The sequence below is a fragment of the Mustelus asterias genome, chromosome 11 (assembly GCF_964213995.1).
Source record: "Mustelus asterias chromosome 11, sMusAst1.hap1.1, whole genome shotgun sequence".
Taxonomy (NCBI): Eukaryota; Metazoa; Chordata; class Chondrichthyes; order Carcharhiniformes; family Triakidae; genus Mustelus; species Mustelus asterias.
In genome coordinates this window covers 56,310,230-56,330,092 of record NC_135811.1, presented here as the reverse complement: position 1 = coordinate 56,330,092, position 19,863 = coordinate 56,310,230, and the positions used below count along the sequence as shown (strand labels likewise).

Genomic DNA, 19,863 nt, shown 5'->3' with positions numbered 1-19,863 from the left:
TTATTCTCTGCTCATGTGAAGTATGCCATCAATTTTGCATGGAAGAAAATGTTATGCACTACTGAAAGAAAAATGTGAACAATAATAACGTGAAGAACTGTATATAATTATTCAAAATAACCTTTTGCAATCTTTTTTCATTTTTCAGGTCTGATGTGGTGGTCCTGTGCTTCTCAATTGCTAACCCCAATTCCCTTAACCATGTGAGATCAATGTGGTTTCCTGAAATCAAACATTTTTGCCCACGAACACCTGTTGTCTTAGTCGGCTGTCAGTTGGACTTGCGTTATGCTGATCTTGAGGCTGTAAATCGTGCACGGCGCCCCTTAGCAAGGTACTATATGAAATACATGCTGTAGATAGCTTTATAAAAGGCACATGCATCTCAGTATAAATGCACATGGTGTAATTCTAATCCCACGAAATGTTCTGGTACAAGTTGTACATGCAGGTGAATTTCTGAAGCGTAAGGTGCAGATTTGGAACTTAACTGTAATTGGTGGCACAGTTGACATAATAAATGCCCCTTGGCCTGTGCATGATGGTTGTAAGTTGGCAAAGAACAATAATGGCATTCAATACAGACACACAAGGGAAACCAGTTTTCCAATGTCTCACTGATTTGTTAATTGCCAATAATTATTCTTGGCTCCCCAAATGATCAACTTTCAAAAAGATGGGTGCACTGCTACAAAGAAAGTTAGTAGAACACTTGAAGATTATAGGAAATAAAACAACTTATAACAAATGGCCAGGCCAAAAAAAAATGAGTTTAGTAACAACAGACTTATTTTAAAAAACTCAGCCTGGGCAAAGAGGGAAAAATGGTGTGTGCAAGAAGGAAGGTGCCCCAACAATTGCATCTCTTAGAACGAGGAGCTATCTACCTGCCACCTTTGATTCTGGTAAGTTTTTCGTTTTATTTTTGATGGTTCTGCCTCTATCACGTCATGTTGCCATTACCAATACATTTTGTATAACATGAATGCTAATAATTTATTATGCTAATTAGTAAATGTCTGTTAATCACTTAACTAGTTATTGAGTGTTTTGTTCCTTTCATTTTCCATACAGTTCGCCAAGAACAAAACAAAACAGGGTTTTTAACATTTCTGCATATGAATCGTCCATGTCTTCATCTTTGAGCTGAAGAAACACCAATCCATTGATCTCTGCCCAACATGAGATTACTGGTATAACTAAGAGAAACTTCAAAGCAGAGTATGGGCAACACAGTCCTTGGAAGAGGCATCTTCCACAGGGCCATGACAGATGAAAGGGATTTGTCCACGATAAGCCACAGATGAAGTCCGTGTGTGTAATTTTCCCTTCACCTACGCAAACTCATTTTTAAGGGGATTTATGAGTTTCATTTGTCACAGGGGTGTTATGTTTTTGGAATAATTGTGCACCATGTCTTCAACCAAGTAAATAATGAGACAACAATGTACCGAACTGGGAAAGACTATTGTGGTTCATCAAACCAGTCCCAGCGTATAGCATGATTTTTATTTTTAACTGTATCTCTCTTCAATTTGGGACATCTTATTGAAGTTGTACAAGACTTTGGTAAGGCCACACTTGGAATACTGTGTACAGTTCTGGTCACCCTATTATAGAAAGGAGGATATTAAACTAGAAAGAGTGCAGAAGAGATTTACTAGGATGCTACTGGGACTTGATGGATTGAGTTATAAGGGGCTGGATAGACTGGGACTTTTTTCTCTGGAGCGTAGGAGGCTGTTGGGTGATCTTGTAGAGGTCTATAAAATAATGAGGGGCATAGATCAGCTAGATAGTCAATATCTTTTCCCAAAGGTAGGGGAGTCTAAAACTAGAGGGCATAGGTTTAAGGTGAGAGGGGAGAGATACAAAAGGATCTAGAGGGGCAATTTTTTCACACACAGGGTGGTGAGTGTCTGGAACAAGCTCCCAGAGGTGGTAGTAGAGGCGGGTACAATTTTGTCTTTTAAAAAGCATTTAGACAGTTACATGGGTAAGATGGGTATAGAGGGATATGGGCCAAACGCGGGCAATTGGGACTAGCTTAGGGATTTGAAAAAAAAGGGGCCTGGATAAGTTGGGCTGAAGTTTCCATGCTGTAAACCTCTGTGACTCTATGTCTCTAATTACTTTCATCTTCAAACTTTACCAGCATCCTCCTCACTTTATTAATACTGTCTCTTATATTTGCTATTTAGGCTGTTACACAAAGGTTAATATAAGCCATGAGACTCTTCTCCCGTAGAAATCAAGTTTTCTACCACTATCAAGAGTGTTCAAATGCCCCTTTAAAGATTGCATATTTTATTTCCATGACCCCACTGGACACCCAACTAATAACCACATTTTGAATTGAAATATTTCCTTACCTCCGTGCTGGGCTTGCCCTTCACCTGTTAGTTCATAGATTCCTTGTTCTGCATTTGGGTTTAACTAAAGTCATACTTCATATTTTGTTTATCTATTCTAGTTAATATATTACACCTCCCTACATTTCCCCCTCCTCTGACTCTTAATGCTATAAAGTCCAAACTTTCCTAGACTATTCTTCTAACTCAGTTAGGGCGTGATATTGTGGCCAATGTCTCCATCTCCCCCAGAGCTTGGGTGATTCCCTTGTGTTTTCGTGATCAAAACTGAATTCCATAGGGCAATGTATGTTTTCAGCATGGCCTCAAACTTGTATTCTATTGATCTAATACTTTCACCTGACCTATTAGTTACAATAATTCCTGCTTTGCAGTGCCTGGTCCTGTTGGGACAATTTTATGTTGTAGTGCCAGTGGGGAATTTGGCTTGCATTTTGGAAATTAGACTATGTAATAAGCAACATGTACTCCTGTCAGGCAAGGCTCCCAGTGGAGTGTGAAATTGGAAGCTTATTTGTTAAGTGTTGAGTCTACAGCCATTCCAAAATTTCTTTCAAGTTCTCCCTAGTTAGGTCAACACCAATAACTGAATAGCTTGCCTCCTGTTATTTGTTGTGATGTGTAATATCTTGAAGATATGCTACTGATATACAGTCGATTGCAGGACATTGCAGAAAAAAGACTCAGTAATGTTTCATGTGTATATTCTTCAGCAGAATTGGACACTGGAAAACAAGCAAGCCTTTATCATACTGAACAAAATGAAGAGGTGGGCAGAGCACAGCAGAGTAGAAGTTAATGGGTTTAATGAGCTACAAAGAGAGGTTATAATGAGCTTAAAAAAAGGAAAAATTGTTGGATAATATGTAACAGTTATCTCAGGCAGTAAAAATGGGATAAAAATACCGAGATTGAATGGGAATAGCAAAAGTAAAATAGGCATGGGAAAGTTATGCATAAAGAAAAATACTAAAATGGGAATTAATTAAATTGAAAGAGGGAGGAGAAATTGGCAAGAAAAAGGAAGCTGCTGAATGAAGAGAGGAGATGATGTATTCCAAGAACTGTCGTTCACCTGATTGGACTGATAAGTCAACGTTGGACAAGGTTTTTAGGAGCAGATGTGTTGAGGAAGGGTGGACATGGCCAATGTTACGGAGATGGAAGTAGGCAGCCTTGGTGATGGAGAGGATGTGGGGTTGAAGGCTCAGTTCCATCAGCTTTGGAAATGATCAGGGAGAGGGATGTAATCCATAGCGAGGGAATAGAACTTGTGGGGATGGAAGAGAAAGCTTCTATCATCCTAACATAAAATAAATTCTGCTCACCCATTACTGGATAAGCAGCACGCCAAATAGGAATCAGTGGAGGGATTGAAGGAGATTTATGGATGATGGTGAGAGGTCATATGTGGATGAGAAATGTAAGTTATTTGTCGATAATTTCTTTTGCACTCTTGCTCCATCCCTTTTGCCCTTCCTAAACACTCCATTTCCCCGAACTCAGTTCTTTGTTCATTCCCCTTTATTCTCCCCATCAATGGCAGCAAAGCCTTCAGCCACATCTGTTTTACTCCCTGAAATTCCTTCCCTAGACATTTTCACCTCCCCATTTTTAAAAGATATCTCAAACTATTTATCAAGCTTTTCATCAGGGTCCCTAATTTCTTTCCTCCCAGTTTGATGCTCATTTTTCACATTTCCTGCAATAAAGTATCTTGGGTGATTTAACTGGACAGAGCTTGACAAGGCAGGATTGAATACATGGTGGTTGGAAAGGAGAAGTTGGGCGTAGAGAAACCTGACATTCAGTGGTTTGAGCTGTGATTTTCTAGTGCTGCTCTTGCCTATAAGTCAGAGATTGTTAGGTTTAAATTCCACTCCAGAGATTGGAACACATGATCTTGTGTGCAGTACTGAAGGAGTCCAACGCCGGCATCTCCACATCAGGAGTGCTATATTGTCAGAGCTGCTGTCTTTTGGATGAAATGTTAGACTGACAACAATGTTGCTCTCTTGAGCAAAGTCTAAGTATTGGAAAATTGGGTGCCCTTGAAGCTACATGTTTTCTATCATTGAAGTGAAAGTATGCTGGTCCTAAAATAGGCAGCAGAGTGAGATTTAGAAGATCCCCTTTAATGTACATCTTTTTCTTTGACAATGAATCAAGCACACTTGAAGATCAATTTAAATCCTTCAATAATCAGGCAGTGTAGATGTTTAACTACTTCTATTAATAGAATAGGATCAAGCAGTCCCTTGACCTTCTGGTGACTTGAGTGCTTTTGCCAACTGACCATAATAGAAGTTATTCTTAGTGTTACTTAGAATCTCTGAATAAAATATCTCTGCATCCTTCCAGAGATTAAGCCAATTATCGATTGCTAAATCCTGACTGCCTCACAACCTGCTTGCTCTTAAGTAAACAACTGGCTTCCACAAACCTGGAATTTATCTGCATTATTCCATGTGTATGTGACTCTTGGGTCACAAAATCAAAATAATTCCCTTAAAGTCACAACTAACCAAAACCATTTTTTCATTTGAATTTCTTATGTAAAAATATAAAGGAACTGAATTAGAACATAGAACATAGAACATAGAACATTACAGCGCAGAACAGGCCCTTCGGCCCACGATGTTGCACCGACCAGTTAAAAAAAAAAACTGTGACCCTCCAACCTAAACCAATTTCTTTTCGTCCATGAACCTATCTACGGATCTCTTAAACGCCCCCAAACTAGGCGCATTTACTACTGATGCTGGCAGGGCATTCCAATCCCTCACCACCCTCTGGGTAAAGAACCTACCCCTGACATCGGTTCTATAACTACCCCCCCTCAATTTAAAGCCATGCCCCCTCGTGCTGGATTTCTCCATCAGAGGAAAAAGGCTATCACTATCCACCCTATCTAAACCTCTAATCATCTTATATGTTTCAATAAGATCCCCTCTTAGCCGCCGCCTTTCCAGCGAAAACAATCCCAAATCCCTCAGCCTCTCCTCATAGGATCTCCCCTCCATACCAGGCAACATCCTGGTAAACCTCCTCTGCACCCTCTCCAAAGCCTCCACATCCTTCCTGTAATGTGGGGACCAGAACTGCACACAGTACTCCAAGTGCGGCCGCACCAGAGTTGTGTACAGTTGCAACATAACGCTACGACTCCTAAATTCAATCCCCCTACCAATAAACGCCAAGACACCATATGCCTTCTTAACAACCTTATCTACTTGATTCCCAACTTTCAGGGATCTATGCACACATACACCTAGATCCCTCTGCTCCTCCACACTATTCAAAGTCCTCCCGTTAGCCCTATACTCAACACATCTGTTATTCCTACCAAAGTGAATTACCTCACACTTCTCCGCATTAAACTCCATCCGCCACCTCTCGGCCCAACTTTGCAACCTGTCTAAGTCTTCCTGCAAACTACGACACCCTTCCTCACTGTCTACCACACCACCGACTTTGGTGTCATCAGCAAATTTGCTAATCCACCCAACTATACCCTCATCCAGATCATTAATAAATATTACAAACAGCAGTGGCCCCAAAACAGATCCCTGAGGTACACCACTTGTAACCGCACTCCATGATGAATATTTACTATCAACCACCACCCTCTGTTTCCTATCCGCTAGCCAATTCCTGATCCAATTTCCTAGATCACCCCCAATCCCATACATCTGCATTTTCTGCAGAAGCCTACCATGGTGAACCTTATCAAACGCCTTACTAAAATCCATATATACCACGTCCACTGCCTTGCCCCCATCCACCTCCTTGGTCACTTTCTCAAAAAACTCAATAAGGTTAGTAAGGCACGACCTACCTGCCACAAAACCATGCTGACTATCACCTATCAATTCATTACTCTCCAAATAACTATAAATCCTATCCCTTATAATTTTTTCCAACATCTTGCCGACAACAGAAGTGAGACTCACCGGTCTATAATTCCCGGGGAAGTCTCTGTTCCCCTTCTTAAACAATGGGACAACATTCGCTAACCTCCAATCTTCTGGTACTATACCAGAGGCCAACGACGACCTGAAGATCAGAGCCAGAGGCTCTGCAATCACTTCTCTTGCCTCCCAGAATTGTATCTTTCTAAAGCATTGCTTTGGATACAACAGGACTATATTGAGATTACTATTTCATGTTAAAACTTCCCTTACTGTCCCACAATTTTTGGTTTTGCTGAAATTTGGAGGGAGCCTTGAAATAGGTGTTCAGTGCTCCAGACAGAAATAGATATGAATGCTTAAATCAAGGACCTTTGATGTACCAATTTTGATGCATTTTGATAAACACATGGCTCCCACACAGTACAAGCTCACCAATATTCACTGAATGGAACAGACCAAAGCAGTGTCCCTTAAAGGCATTGCTGCAGGCTGCTCAACTAAGGCCAAATTGTTTGTTCATGGTGGATTTTGTAGGGATGCAGGGAAAACGTGAGCGTATCCTTATGTTTTCGGTGTGGGTTGAACATATGTCTCAACTTGGCTGAGTCAGCTTTTATAATCACTGGAGAGTGATTATGAGAAATTTCCTAATGTCATTACCTAACAATCAATTATTTGCTGTTCAGAAGTATGATTTTTTGATAGCTGCATCCTTCCTTGAGAGAAACTACTTGCTAGATCATATATTTTTATACTAGTTTATCTCACTGCCTGATGTGAGGCCTACTCTAGTGAGACTGCATTGGGAGTATTTTTGTGTTATATCTGCAAATAAATAAAATATACATTTGTGGCAGTCTAATTTACACTGAATTATTGTTTATCTAATTCTCAGTTATTATGATATATGCTACTTTATACTTAAAGGTACATTTTCCAACTTTGATTAGTAGAGCATTCAACAGTGGAGATCAGATTTACTGTTTTACCACTAATGTAGTGTTTTATTTCATGGAACATATATGCACCCCATTCCTTTGGGAAGAAGGAATTTTTTCTTGAGAGTTGAGGTTGCGATATTCACAACAAGAGTAGTATGTTTTTAACCTAAAACTTTGTGTGTATGTTTTAAGATTTTTAATAATGCAGTGAATACAGTTTCATTGTGTATGATGGCTTTTTCTTCTTTTACTCATAGATTATGCTTTAGTCTCCAGCGTTGCAATACAATCTTTTCAGAAGAGATTCTAGAATAATTTGTCCCACATTTTTTAAATCTTGTGATTCTCCTTCACCTAAATATTCATGGAGAATCCATAGTGTAGATGATGTCTGCACTGACTCTCAAAGTGCATCTTACCCACCCTGCCCTATCCTCATAAACCCACGTATTTATCATGGTTAATCCACCTGACCCAAACATCTTTGAACACTAAGGGGCAATTTAGCATGGCTGATCCACCTAATCTGTGCATCTTTGGACTGTGGGATTAAATCTGAGCACCTGGAGGAAACCCACGCAGACACTGTGCAAACTTCACAATCACCCAACGCTGGAATTGAACCTGGCACTGTGAGGCAGCAGTGCTAACCACTGTGCGACCATGTAGCATGTGCTGTAGATCATATACTTAATACACTTCACATAAGCATATATTTCCACAATTCTAGTTTGCGAAATATACTTTTTATTATCCAGCAGTACAGCATTGTTTGTTATAATATTGTATTATTCAACGAGAGAAGACATTGTACATTATTCAGTGGTGAAACAATGCACAATAGCTAATGTATTTCAGAGAGCATAAAATACTGTACTTTCCTATTCATACAGGGCTATGAAACTAATCTGTGCAGGATAAACACCAACACTATTAGGGCTGAATGAACTGTTTCTGTGTTGTCATTGTTATGGTAATTGGGCTTTACAGGCAATATCATTTTTACATATGTTCTGAATTGGACTAAATGCTAACCATGATACCCAATTGCACTGATTCTGGATGACATTGAATCTAATTAGCTAAATTAGTAAATTGTCTGACTGAAAGAAATAACTTTTTCATCCAATTTAACTGCCAGCCAAAACCCAATTATCTGCCCAATTTCATTCCTGGTACAAAAGTATTTTTCTATTTTAAAAAAAACCTGATTCCTTTTTCCATTTTGCTCCCATGCAAGTAAAAAAAAAAATTCTCAACCCTTGTGTCAGTCTTCTGCTGGCCTAATATGTATCCAGCACAAGACGAGACCAGATGAAACCTTTTCTTAGGGGTGACAGAACAGTGTGGACACAGCACTGGGACTATTGCTCTTCACATTGGAGAACAGATTTTAGCTGGCCCAGGCATAGTTCTGACTGCATAGGTATTCTTTGCATCCAATCTATGGCGTTTGTCATCAGTGCTAGATCGTGACACCATTATGGCGCAGTAAGTGATCATCAATGCAGAATTACTTCCAAACACAGCCATATGCCAACTTTTACAAATGCACCATAAAAAGCATTCTTTCTGGTTGCATCAAGCTTGGTATGGCTCCTGCTCTGCCCAAGACTGCAAGAAACTACAAAAGGTTGTGAATTTACCCCAATCCATCACGCAAACCAGCCTCCCATCCATTGACTCTGTCTACACTCCCTGCTGTTTCGGCAAAGCAGCCAGTATAATTAAGGACCCCACGTACCCTGGGCGTTCTCTCTTCCATCTTCTGTCGGGAAAAAGATACAGAAGTCTGAAGTCACGTACCAACCAACTCAAGAACAGCTTCTTCCCTGCTGCCGTCAGACTTTTGAATGGACCGACCTTTCTCTACACCCTAGCTCTGACTGTAACTCTACATTCCGCACTCTCTCCTCTATGTTTTGTCTGTATAGCGCGCAAGAAACAATACTTTTCACTGTGCCAACACGTGACGATAAATCAAATCATATACTTTTAACTCGGATACCTTAACTCTGCCACTTATGAACCTGTTTTTCAATAGATTTTGGATGCATTTAGTTTCTATTGACAAAGTAGGTATCCACTATTATCAGTAAGTGTGGGTCATTGTGAAGGAAAATAAATCTTGCAATTTACATGGCCCCCTTATCAGAAACATCTCAAGTATTTGAATTACAATGAAGTGCACTCTGTCGTGTTGGCAAATGTGCTCTACTTGAAATAATTTATTTTTGTTGTGTTTGTACCCTAGACCAATAAGACCCAATGATATTTTACCTCCCGAAAAGGGCAGAGAAGTAGCCAAAGAACTCGGGATTCCATATTATGAAACAAGCGTGTTTGATCAATTTGGCATCAAGGATGTATTTGATAATGCTGTCAGAGGTGCACTGATTTCCAGACGACACCTTCAGTTCTGGAAATCTCATTTAAAGAAGGTGCAGAAACCTTTACTCCAGGCACCATTCCTACCACCTAAGCCACCACCTCCTGTAATGAAAGTTCCAGATACTCCTGTGAGTGCTTTTAAACCTAGCCATCTGCTCGACAATCCACTGTGTACTGATGTTATGTTTGTACTTCAGAACCAAGTTAAAATCTATGCTCACAAGGTATACCTGGCTACCTCATCATCAAAATTTTATGACCTGTTTTTGTTGGATCTAATTGCTGAATCTCAGACACATGGTGGAAAAACTGAAAAACCAATGAAACTAGGCCAGGAGCATTTGATGAGAACTTTGAGCCTCGACACAGATGACGACAATGGTGAGATCAACGTCAGTTCAACACAGTGCACTCTGAGAACATCCAAGAGTGATGGCATTTTGAAAATGAATATGAGTGAGGATGAATCTGCAGAAGCGAAGGGTACCCGGGTAGGAAGATCACTGTCTTCATGGAGCAAGGCCTTTAATCATATTCATGAAGAAAACTTGGAGAACCCTGCAACAAAGAGGATAGGTCTTATGACAGTGGTTAGGATGGACCATTCAATCCAGCCAGGGCCTTTTGAAGCTGTATTACGATTTCTCTACACAGGAGAATTGGATGAAAATGAGAAAGATCTGATGAGAATTGCACAAATAGCAGAGATTTTGGAAGTTTTTGACTTGCGTATGATGGTTGAAAATATCCAAAATAAAGAAGCCTTTATGAATCAGGAGATCACAAAAGCATTTCATGTCAGGAAAGCAAACCGAATAAAGGAATGCTTAGCAAAGGGAACATTTTCTGGTAAGTTTTTCCAACTCCTAATTTCACTTCACATTCTCTTGCAACAATTCATTTTCAATTCATAGTCTATTCCTGCTAATTTAAAATTAGTTCATTCAGATCAGTATTTTTAATTACAAATTGCATTTTTGAACATAGCTACATTCACATTTCATTCAAATGTACAAGATTCCTACAAGGATAGAGGCAGCAAGGTAGATGCAGGAAAGATGCTAGCCCTGGGTAGGGGGGTCCAGAACCAGAGGACACAGTCTCAAATAAGGGGCAAGCCATTTTGAACTGAGATGAGGAGGACCTCCTTAGAGAGTGGGGCATCTTTGGAACTCATAGCCCCAGAAGAGTGTGGAAGCTCAGTTGTTGCTTATGTTCAAGATTGAGAACACATTAAAACTATCGTATCTACGGATGTGGGGAAAGTGCACGAAAATGGTGTTGAAATAGGAGATCAGCCATTATCTCATTGAATGGCAGAACAGGGTCAAAGGGCTGAATGTTCTAACTATTAATTTAAAAAACTTAACAGTTAAACGGGTAGCAAGAAACCATACAATTTAGTGTGGAAGAGACACTATAAAAATATAAGATTTTAGTATTCTTGTATTGTTTCTCCTTGACAAACGAGTCAAGAGTATTGAGGGGAGGCAGCAAAGTGGAGGTACGGTCACAATCAAAGCAGCCACGAACTTACTGAATGGCTCTAAGGGCCGAATGGTCTTTTCTGCTCCCATATCTTTTGATCTTGTATTACACAAGGAACAGTAAGAACGAAAATCTCCCATGTTTTCCATTTGATTTTGCAAAAGAGTTCTGCAATTGGACAGCTTAGTGCACAGTAGTTTTGAATTGACTCTAAAATGAAGTGGTGCAAGGGTTCCTCCTCCAATATCGTTCTGCTTTGTTCTGGTGAAAGATCAGGCTTCAAGTCTGAGGGGAGAAATTCATTCACTTCATGGTGCAAGACCACAGATTAGTATTTATTCTCCAGGGACAGACAGCACCATGAACCACTACCTGTATGCTCTGCACTTCACTAATATTATTGAAGAATGCCATGCAGGTAGCAGAGCATGGTGCCATTGCTCCAACAAATCGAAACAAGTTGCACAAAAATATTTTCTCCCCTGCAACTCCATTATGGGGAAAACTGCTATAACTAAAGTGTAAATGCCTCCAGAGATTTGTAGAATTGGCTTGCCATTTTTGCCTCTTGGGCACAGCACAGCCTCTTCCTTTTGATAAGAGGATGTGAACAATGTGTGACTGTATTTGGATCCAACAAAACATTAGAAGAAACTGAACAAACAAGATCAAACCATACCCACACTGTTGACTTTTCATATCAGTTTTCGGGGAACATTTGTGTGTGTGCAAAGTGCTATTTCTTGCATATTAAACATAGCATCAGATAACAGTCATGATAAGGGATGGAATATTGAGAAGGTAATTTGTTTAAATAATTTTATTCTTGGTGCCACCTTGTCTGAAAACTAACAATCTGAAGTATTTATAGCATGTACCAGATGCAGAATTCAATTATCTCCTGTCATTACCTCTTAGAAGAAAGCAATTAGTATGTGGTTACAGTGCTGTTTTACAATTAGATTTTTACAGTTACAATATTAGCAACATGTTTTTTCTTTTCAATGGCAGATGTAACACTAAAATTAGAAGATGGGAGTATTAATGGCCACAAGTCATTGTTGATTTCTAGCTGTGAGTGGATGGCAGCAATGTTTGGAGGGTCTTTTCTGGAGAGCTCAAACAAAGAGGTTGGTGCAACAAGCTTTATATTTATAGAGAAAAAGTACTAATTGTGTATTATATTGTAATTTTAGTAAAAGATTGAAATGTAATGTCTGTGACTTGTTTCATGGCTCCCTTGGCTAATACAATGAGCACCTGAGCATTGTAGATCAGGGAAGGTTTTAGCCTGCTGTAGGTTAGCATATCTCTGGTATAATAGTGAGAATGCCAAAAGTTAGTTTTGTGCCTCTGTGGTGGGGAGCTCCAAAAATCCCTTACCTGATTGTGGACCCATCTCGGTGTAGACATCAGGTGAAGAAGGAACCTGCTTGGCTGTGGTGCTGTTGCAGTTAAGCATCTTCCCAGTTGGATTTTTCCTTTTCAGTAGTATCGAGGTGTTAAAACCAATGAAATATGCCACTATGGTCTTACTGCTGCAGTAGTGTCCCCAAAAACTTGCACTAGAATTCTCATTAAAACCTGGTAGTCTGGTATACCATCCTGTCAGATTCCATTCCCTCTCTACTCTCTCTCTCTCTCTCTCTCTCTCTCTCCCCCACCCCCCCCCCCCCCAGACCCCTACATGACATGTAAACGAAGAGAGGTGGTGCTGTTCTGTCTCTATGCAGTTTTTACTAAGTACTACCACTAACCTGACGTCACCACAGTATAAGCAGCACAATCCCTCCTCAATTAAATCACACCCTTAGCCTCCCTGTTCCAAGAAAAATAATACCTGCCTTCCAAACTTTCCTCATAGTTAAAGTATTCCAGTTCCAACAGCATCCTCCTAAATCTCCAGTGCATCCTATCCAGTGTGGTGACCAGAACTACATGCAGTACTCAAGCTGTGGTCTAACTAGCGTTGCATACAGTTCTAGCATAACCTCTACTGCTCTTAAATTTTATAACACTACTAATAAAGGAAAACATGCCATTTACTATCTTAACCAGCTTCTTGACCTGTCATGTTAGCCTTAAGGAGCTGTGATTATACACTTGCAGGTCCCTCTGTTCTTCCACATAATTAATTATCCTCCCATTTATTGTGTATTCACCTGGGTTGTTGCACCTCGCTAAGTACATCATCTCACTGTGGGACTAAGACTACGTACTGCAAATATATATTATGTATATACATACATATCCTCATAGCTATTTCTAAAATTTTAAGAACTGGACAAAAGCTTTGTAAAATGGCTGAATCTGTGTCAGTCTGTGACCCCCTGAACAAAAGAAGCAAACTGGCAGTACCAGAGAAACTTGCATCTTTTATCTTTGAAGAGATACGAATGACCCCCCACTGTGAGCCACCCAGATCAAATTCAGATGTTCATAACCCAGGCTGGCCAACTAGAGTCTACTTGTCTGCCAGGACAAAGGACCCTTTAACCTTACTTGAATTCGTCTAAATCATTGATATAAACAACAGAGTAAAGGACTGAGCCCTGTGGACAGGTGTTTTTGCAACTTTACAGTTGCAAAAACACCTGTCAACGGGCGGCACGGTGCACAGTGTTTAGCACTGCTGCCTTACAGCACCAGGGACTGGGTTCAATTCCCGGCTTGGGTCACTGTCTGTGTGGAGTTCGCACGTTCTCCCTGTGCGTGGGTTTCCTCCGGGTGCTCCGGTTTCCTCCCACTGTCCAAAGTACGGGATGGGTGGATTGGCCATATTAAGTTGCTCCTTAGTGTCAGGAGGACTAGCTAGGGTAAATGCATGGGGTAATGGGGATAGGACTTGGGTGGGATTGTGGTCAGTGCAGACTCAATGGGCTGAATGGCCTCCTTCTGCACTGTATGATTCTATGAACTGTTACCCTTTGCTTCCTGCCACTAGATAATTTTGAATCTAATTTACCATTCTCCCTTTGATCCCTAGGCCTTTACTTTTTGACCAGCCTTTCATGTGAGATCTTGTCAAAAGCTTTGCTAAAAACCATGCAGAGCACATCTGCTGCGCTACCTATATCGGTCCCACTTGTCACCTCTTCAACAATTTCAGTCAAATTTCAATTACTGTACATACTTGAGTAATCATCAATGTCGTGTAAAGGTTGACACCTCCTCCCAGACGTTTGACCAGAAATTATTCATTTTTCATATTCCTCGTATATAAACCCACACCCAATCTTGATCCAAAAAATCCAACTCTGTACTTAACCACCTGTTGTTGATGCAGTTAATCCTGGCCTGGTGCAAGCCTGCTTATTAGAATCATAGAATAAAACACCATTGAAGACGGCTGTTCAGCTCCCCATGTCTGTGCACTTGATGCCAAAACTGTCACATTATTGGTGTACGCTGCATTCCCGCTGATTCCACCCGTAACATGGCAACATAGTGTCAAAGAGTAATGGTAAATACACAGCCCAGTTCAAACTTAGTCACTGAGACTTCAGAGCAGAGAAGTAATTGTGCAACAGCTGGAGAATTCAAGGTGCTGGAGGAGATTGGAGGAAGTTCTGTACACAGCGTAGGCAGAGGCCTGAGAATAAATACACAGAGAGGAGAACCTAGCAGTTGCTGCAGTTGGAAAATGAAGTTGCAAAGTATGTAAATGAAAAGCATCAGAATGGACTCAATTTCTCAAGGATCTATCTGAAACTTCACCTTAAAACAAGAAAGAAAATTGGGCATTGCAGATTCCAAAGCTAGCTGGATGGTTTACCAGTTTTATGAAGGGAAACAGTTTTGTACTCTGACAGAAGACCAACATTTCACAGCATCTCCCAGCAGAACACTATGACGAGTTGCTTGCATTTCAGTGGTTTAGGATTAGGCATCAACAAAAAACTGAGTGCAGATGGACCTGTATTGGGAACGTTGATGAGACTCTCATGAAGTTTGACAGGCCTGCTAGTCAAGTAGTGAGCAATGTTAGAAGACAAAAGGAGTAGATTTGCAGCTGTGCTGTTATGTATGTCTGCCGGGACAAAGCTTAAGCCAATGCTGATATACGAGATGATATGCTCCCAAAACAGCAATTCCTCAAAGTAGTTCTCATCCCATTCTCATGAAGGAAGGGGGGTTGAAAATATGGGGAAGTTTGGAGTTTCCAAGTAGATGTATTACATAAAGAATAAAATATCATCTGAGATATGTTCAGATCAGACTTTGTCGATCTTGTTGCTGATAGATTGCAAAGCAGTGATTTTGCAGTGATTCTCAGTGGTCTAACTGTTCAACCATTGGATGACTCCCTAAGCAAGCTCCTCTAGGATAGCATGGGAAAATGTGGATGACTGGTTGATTGGAGGAGAGAAGACATTCACCAAAAGGAATTAATAGGCTCTAACATTAGCAATCATGTGTGAATGGGTCGTAGAGGCATGGGATAAAATTGGATCAGAGATTGTCATCAAATTATTCAAAAAATGGGTTATCCCATGCACTAGATAGCACAGAAGATGATTATTTTGGAATGATGTAGCCGATGATTTGATTTTGTTTTTATTCATTAATAAAATGTGGATGTCACTGGATAGGCCAGCATTTATTACTCATGCTCAATTGCCCCTTGGAAGCTGCTGCCTTGAACCACTGCAATCTATGTGGTACATCCACAGTGCTGTTAGGGAAAGAGTCCCAGGATTTTGACCCAGCGATATAGTTCCAAGTCAGGATGGTGGTTGTTGTTAGCATATCTTCACACCCAAACTGTTCCTTGCCCTTTGGGGAATAGTGGGGAAGTAGTGGAGGGATTTCTGAGCTGATTATCAGCCTGTTGAACTGTGTTGAATGCTCCTTCTATGGCTAACAAGTCTTGGTGGACTTGAACCCAAAACTTCTGGTCATGGTAGGGCTGTTACCACTGTGCCACAAGCCTCCCCTTAGAATGGTGTGTAGTTTGGATGGGTGCTTACAGGTGGTGCTGTTCCAATGCATCTGCTGACCTTGTCCTCAAAGATGATGTTGACGAACCACGTGATGATACCATTCAAGAAGCAGATTGTTATTTGGTCTGATGATGAGAAGGAAGGTGATTTTAATACACATTCAGTGAAAGCTCGGCTGCTAAGTAATATCTGTACTGAAAAAACGGAAATATAAATTTCTATACATGGCTTTTGTTTTTGGTGGATTTGATAAATTTGATTAATTTAGTTTACAGAAATGAATGTCTATCTCCTTGGAGGTTATTAATCATAATTTTAAAATAGCTTGTTCTCCTTTTCCATCACATTTGAGGATGGGGTTGGCAGGAACGGTCTCTGATCTGCCAACTCTGTAAACTCACTTACCACCTGCTTGCCGAGTATATATGGTAATAAAACATCTGGAATATAACCCTTGTCTTGGTAGTTTCATGGTCACTATTACTATCAATTGTCATAAAAACCCATCTGGTTCACTAATGCCCTTTAGGGAAGGAAATCTGTTGTTGTTACCTTGTCTGGCCTGTGTGAGATTCCAGACCAAAAGTGACTTGGTTGACTCCTAGCTGCCTTCTGGGATGGTTGAGCAAGCCACTCAGTTGTAGCAATTGGGGTTGGGCAACAGATGCTGATCTTGCCAGTGATACTCACGTCCCATAAAATAAAAGTCAGTCATAGCTTTGGTCGACAGGTGTTTTTCTAACTGGAAGGATGTTTCTAATGGAGTTCTGCAGGGCTCAGTATGAAATTCCTTGCTTTTAAAACTATGCATCAAGGATTTAGAGTTAAATGTAGGGGCCATGGTTAAGAAATTTGCAGATGATATAAACATTGGCCATATTGCAGATAGTGAAGAAAACTGTAGACTAGGAAGATTTCACTGGTCAGGTGGGCAGAAAAGGGGCAAATGGAATTCAGTCTGAAGAAATGTGTTTTAATACATTTGGGGAAGTACAAGGTAAAGGTGCCACGGCACCAAGTGACCATAGGCTGCTCTCCCCTTTCAGGGGAAGAGCTGACTGGTGGTGATTTAACTTGAAGATCACTGCATCTCAGGCAAGGGACAAGGTTGAGAAGGTGAGGCCTTCATGAATAACCTTAACCGGTACAGGAATTGAACTTGCACTGTTGGCATTGCTCCGCATGTGAACCAGCCATCCAGCCAACTGAGCAAAACCAACTCCTATGGGGAGGACAAACAAGGCAAAGAAATGCACAATAAATGATATGGAGAAACAAAGTGACCTTGGAGTGCCTGTTCACAGATCCCTGAAGGTCTTAAGACAGGCAGATAAGATTATCAAGAAGACATACGGGATACTTGCCTTTATTGGTTAAGGTACAGAGCATAAGAGCAGAGAGGTTATGCTAGAATTGCATAGACTACTGGTTAGCCTACAACTAGAGGACACTGTACAATTCTGGTCACCATATTACAGGAAGGGTGTGATCACGTTAGAGGGGATACAAAGGAGATTTACGAAGCTATTACCTGGAATGGAGAATTTCAGTTATAAAGAAAGATTAGATGAGCTGAAGTTGTTTTCTGTGGAAGAGAAGAGACTGAGGGAAGATTTAATTGAAATATATAATATTGAGGGACCTCCGTAGAGTGGATAGGAAGGGCTTATTTCCCTATATAACCGGGGCATAGATTTAAAGTACATTATAGAAGGATTAGAGGGAAGTTGATTAATTTTTTCACTTAGAGGGTGGATGGGATCTGAAACTCTTCCTGAAAAGAGGCAGAAACCCTGATCACATGAAAAAAAAATGCTTCGATATGTAGCTGAGGTTTCATAACTTATAGGGCAATGGATCAAGTGCTGTAAAGTGGTATTAGGTTGCAGAACTCACTTTTGACCAAGACAGGCAAATAGCCATCTTCTGTACAGTTTTTTCTATGTTCCTAAAGCAGTTAGTCAAAGAGTGGTAGCTGCTGTAGTAGCAACCAACATCTTTGGGATCCTCTTCAGTTTTTACCGCAGAACATTCCTGTGCTATCACTCTGTGATAGTGTGTGTCATGAGGAACTCGCTGCAAAGTGTTGCTGATTTCTCCATCATCACCATCGCATACAGGAAACTGTCCCTGCTTCCTGTATACCAGCTCTATGCTCCCGAATGACAAATAGCAGTTCCTAACTTACATTTTCTTGTTTGCAAACAGTGGGAATTCCTACTTATTGTATCAAATGAACCCAATATGATGAATGTAATAATTGTTATGACCATCCAAATTTATATTAATATGATTATAATTCACTCTTTAGACACAGAATTACATGCATGCAATTTTATATTAATACTTTTCATTCACCATGAATATATTGTATTGCGTGTACTTTGCCTTTACTTATAGGTTTACTTCCCCACCACAAGCAAGGCTTGTATGCAAGCAGTTCTGGAGTATCTGTACACCAGCCAATTCTCATTCAATTCAAAACTTGACCCAATTGAGCTGATTGTCCTGGCAAACAGGCTGTGCCTTCCACGTTTTGTGGCTCTGACAGGTCAGTGCTAAAAAAAGGGATGTGAGGCCATGTAACGCATCAGACAAGAAATAATCCTGGCTAGAAAGACAAATATTTTACTACTAGCCTTCCAAATGGAAATTAAGCATTCCCTGTGTTTAGTAAAATATTGCAAACAAAATCTCAAATTTGAAGTAATTGTATTGCTTTCTTTGATACCATTTGTCAATGCACAACAGGAGTCTAACATCAGCTTGTTCTATCTGAAAAATATGAGAGGAGTGGTTCTCTGGTGAATAGAATGCCTTGGGTGGAATTTAATCTTGGCAGTGGGGGTCTCGTTCACCAAATTGGAGAAACAACAGGAGTCCTGCATCACTTCCAGCGGGCATTTAAATGACCAATTAAGGGAACCCTCTCATGAATTAGGGACACCACCTTCAGGGAGGCAACGCGTGAACCTGGGGGGTTAAATTCCACCCCTTACTTCCTTTCCAGTTTTTTTGATAGCCTGGAATACCCCACCCCCACTTGCAGTAGTGTAACCTCTAAAACAGCCAACTTTAAGTGCCAGTGTTATTTGCATCAGTGACTCCCTGTGCTAGTGTATTCCACATTCTCAACACTGAGTACTGAGCTTTCTTAATTCTTTATTGGGTTTATTGGTGTCTGTCTTATTTATGAGCCCGTTTTGGACTCTACAAACATCATCTCCACATTGAACCCCTTCATAACTTCCAGGTCACCTTGCATTCTTCTCTTTCCTAGAGAAAAGAGCGTTGCCTGGTTCAGCCTTTCTTGGTACCATCCATGTAAATATTGTTTTCAAGATTTATGCACTTTCTACAGTGCCTCTATCCTTTTTATAATGTGGAGACTAGGCTGTATACAGTACTTTATGAATGATCTAGTCAAAATCCCACAAAAATATAACATAACCTCTCTGCTTTTGAATTCTACTCTAGAAATGAACCCCAATGCTTTGTTTGCATTTTTAATGGTTTTGTTAATCTGTTTTGTTGTTTTTACTGATTTCTGAATTTTTAATCCTACATTCCTTTGCAACTCCGTTCAGACTCTCGTTTCCAAAGCAACACGTGGCTTTCTTATTCCTCCCACCAATTTCTTCATGAACTTTTTACTAATGCTTTTGTGATTTATGGGCATTTGGAACACAATTTTACCATGATAGATGGAAGCAGATTTTGCTCCCATGTTGAATTTATATGATATAATGTCCACCTCCTTTCTCTGAGTCATTAGGACATTGAAACTTAGTGGGAGTAATTTTGACATTGAATT

General features: G+C 40.3%; 1 protein-coding gene across 4 annotated transcripts in view; it reads left to right on the top strand.

Annotated features, from left to right (window-relative positions):
• rhobtb1 (Rho related BTB domain containing 1) overlaps positions 1-19,863 on the top strand; it is a 95,319-nt gene that overhangs the window by 66,140 nt on the left and 9,316 nt on the right. For 3 of the 4 annotated variants that reach the window (XM_078223622.1, XM_078223623.1, XM_078223625.1), the window contains 4 exons: positions 149-334; positions 9,482-10,467; positions 12,118-12,236; positions 18,450-18,600. In XM_078223622.1, coding sequence (XP_078079748.1) covers positions 149-334; positions 9,482-10,467; positions 12,118-12,236; positions 18,450-18,600 — 1,442 coding nt within the window. The remainder of the gene's footprint in view (positions 1-148; positions 335-9,481; positions 10,468-12,117; positions 12,237-18,449; positions 18,601-19,863) is intronic. The other variant, XM_078223624.1, reaches the window with a different exon arrangement.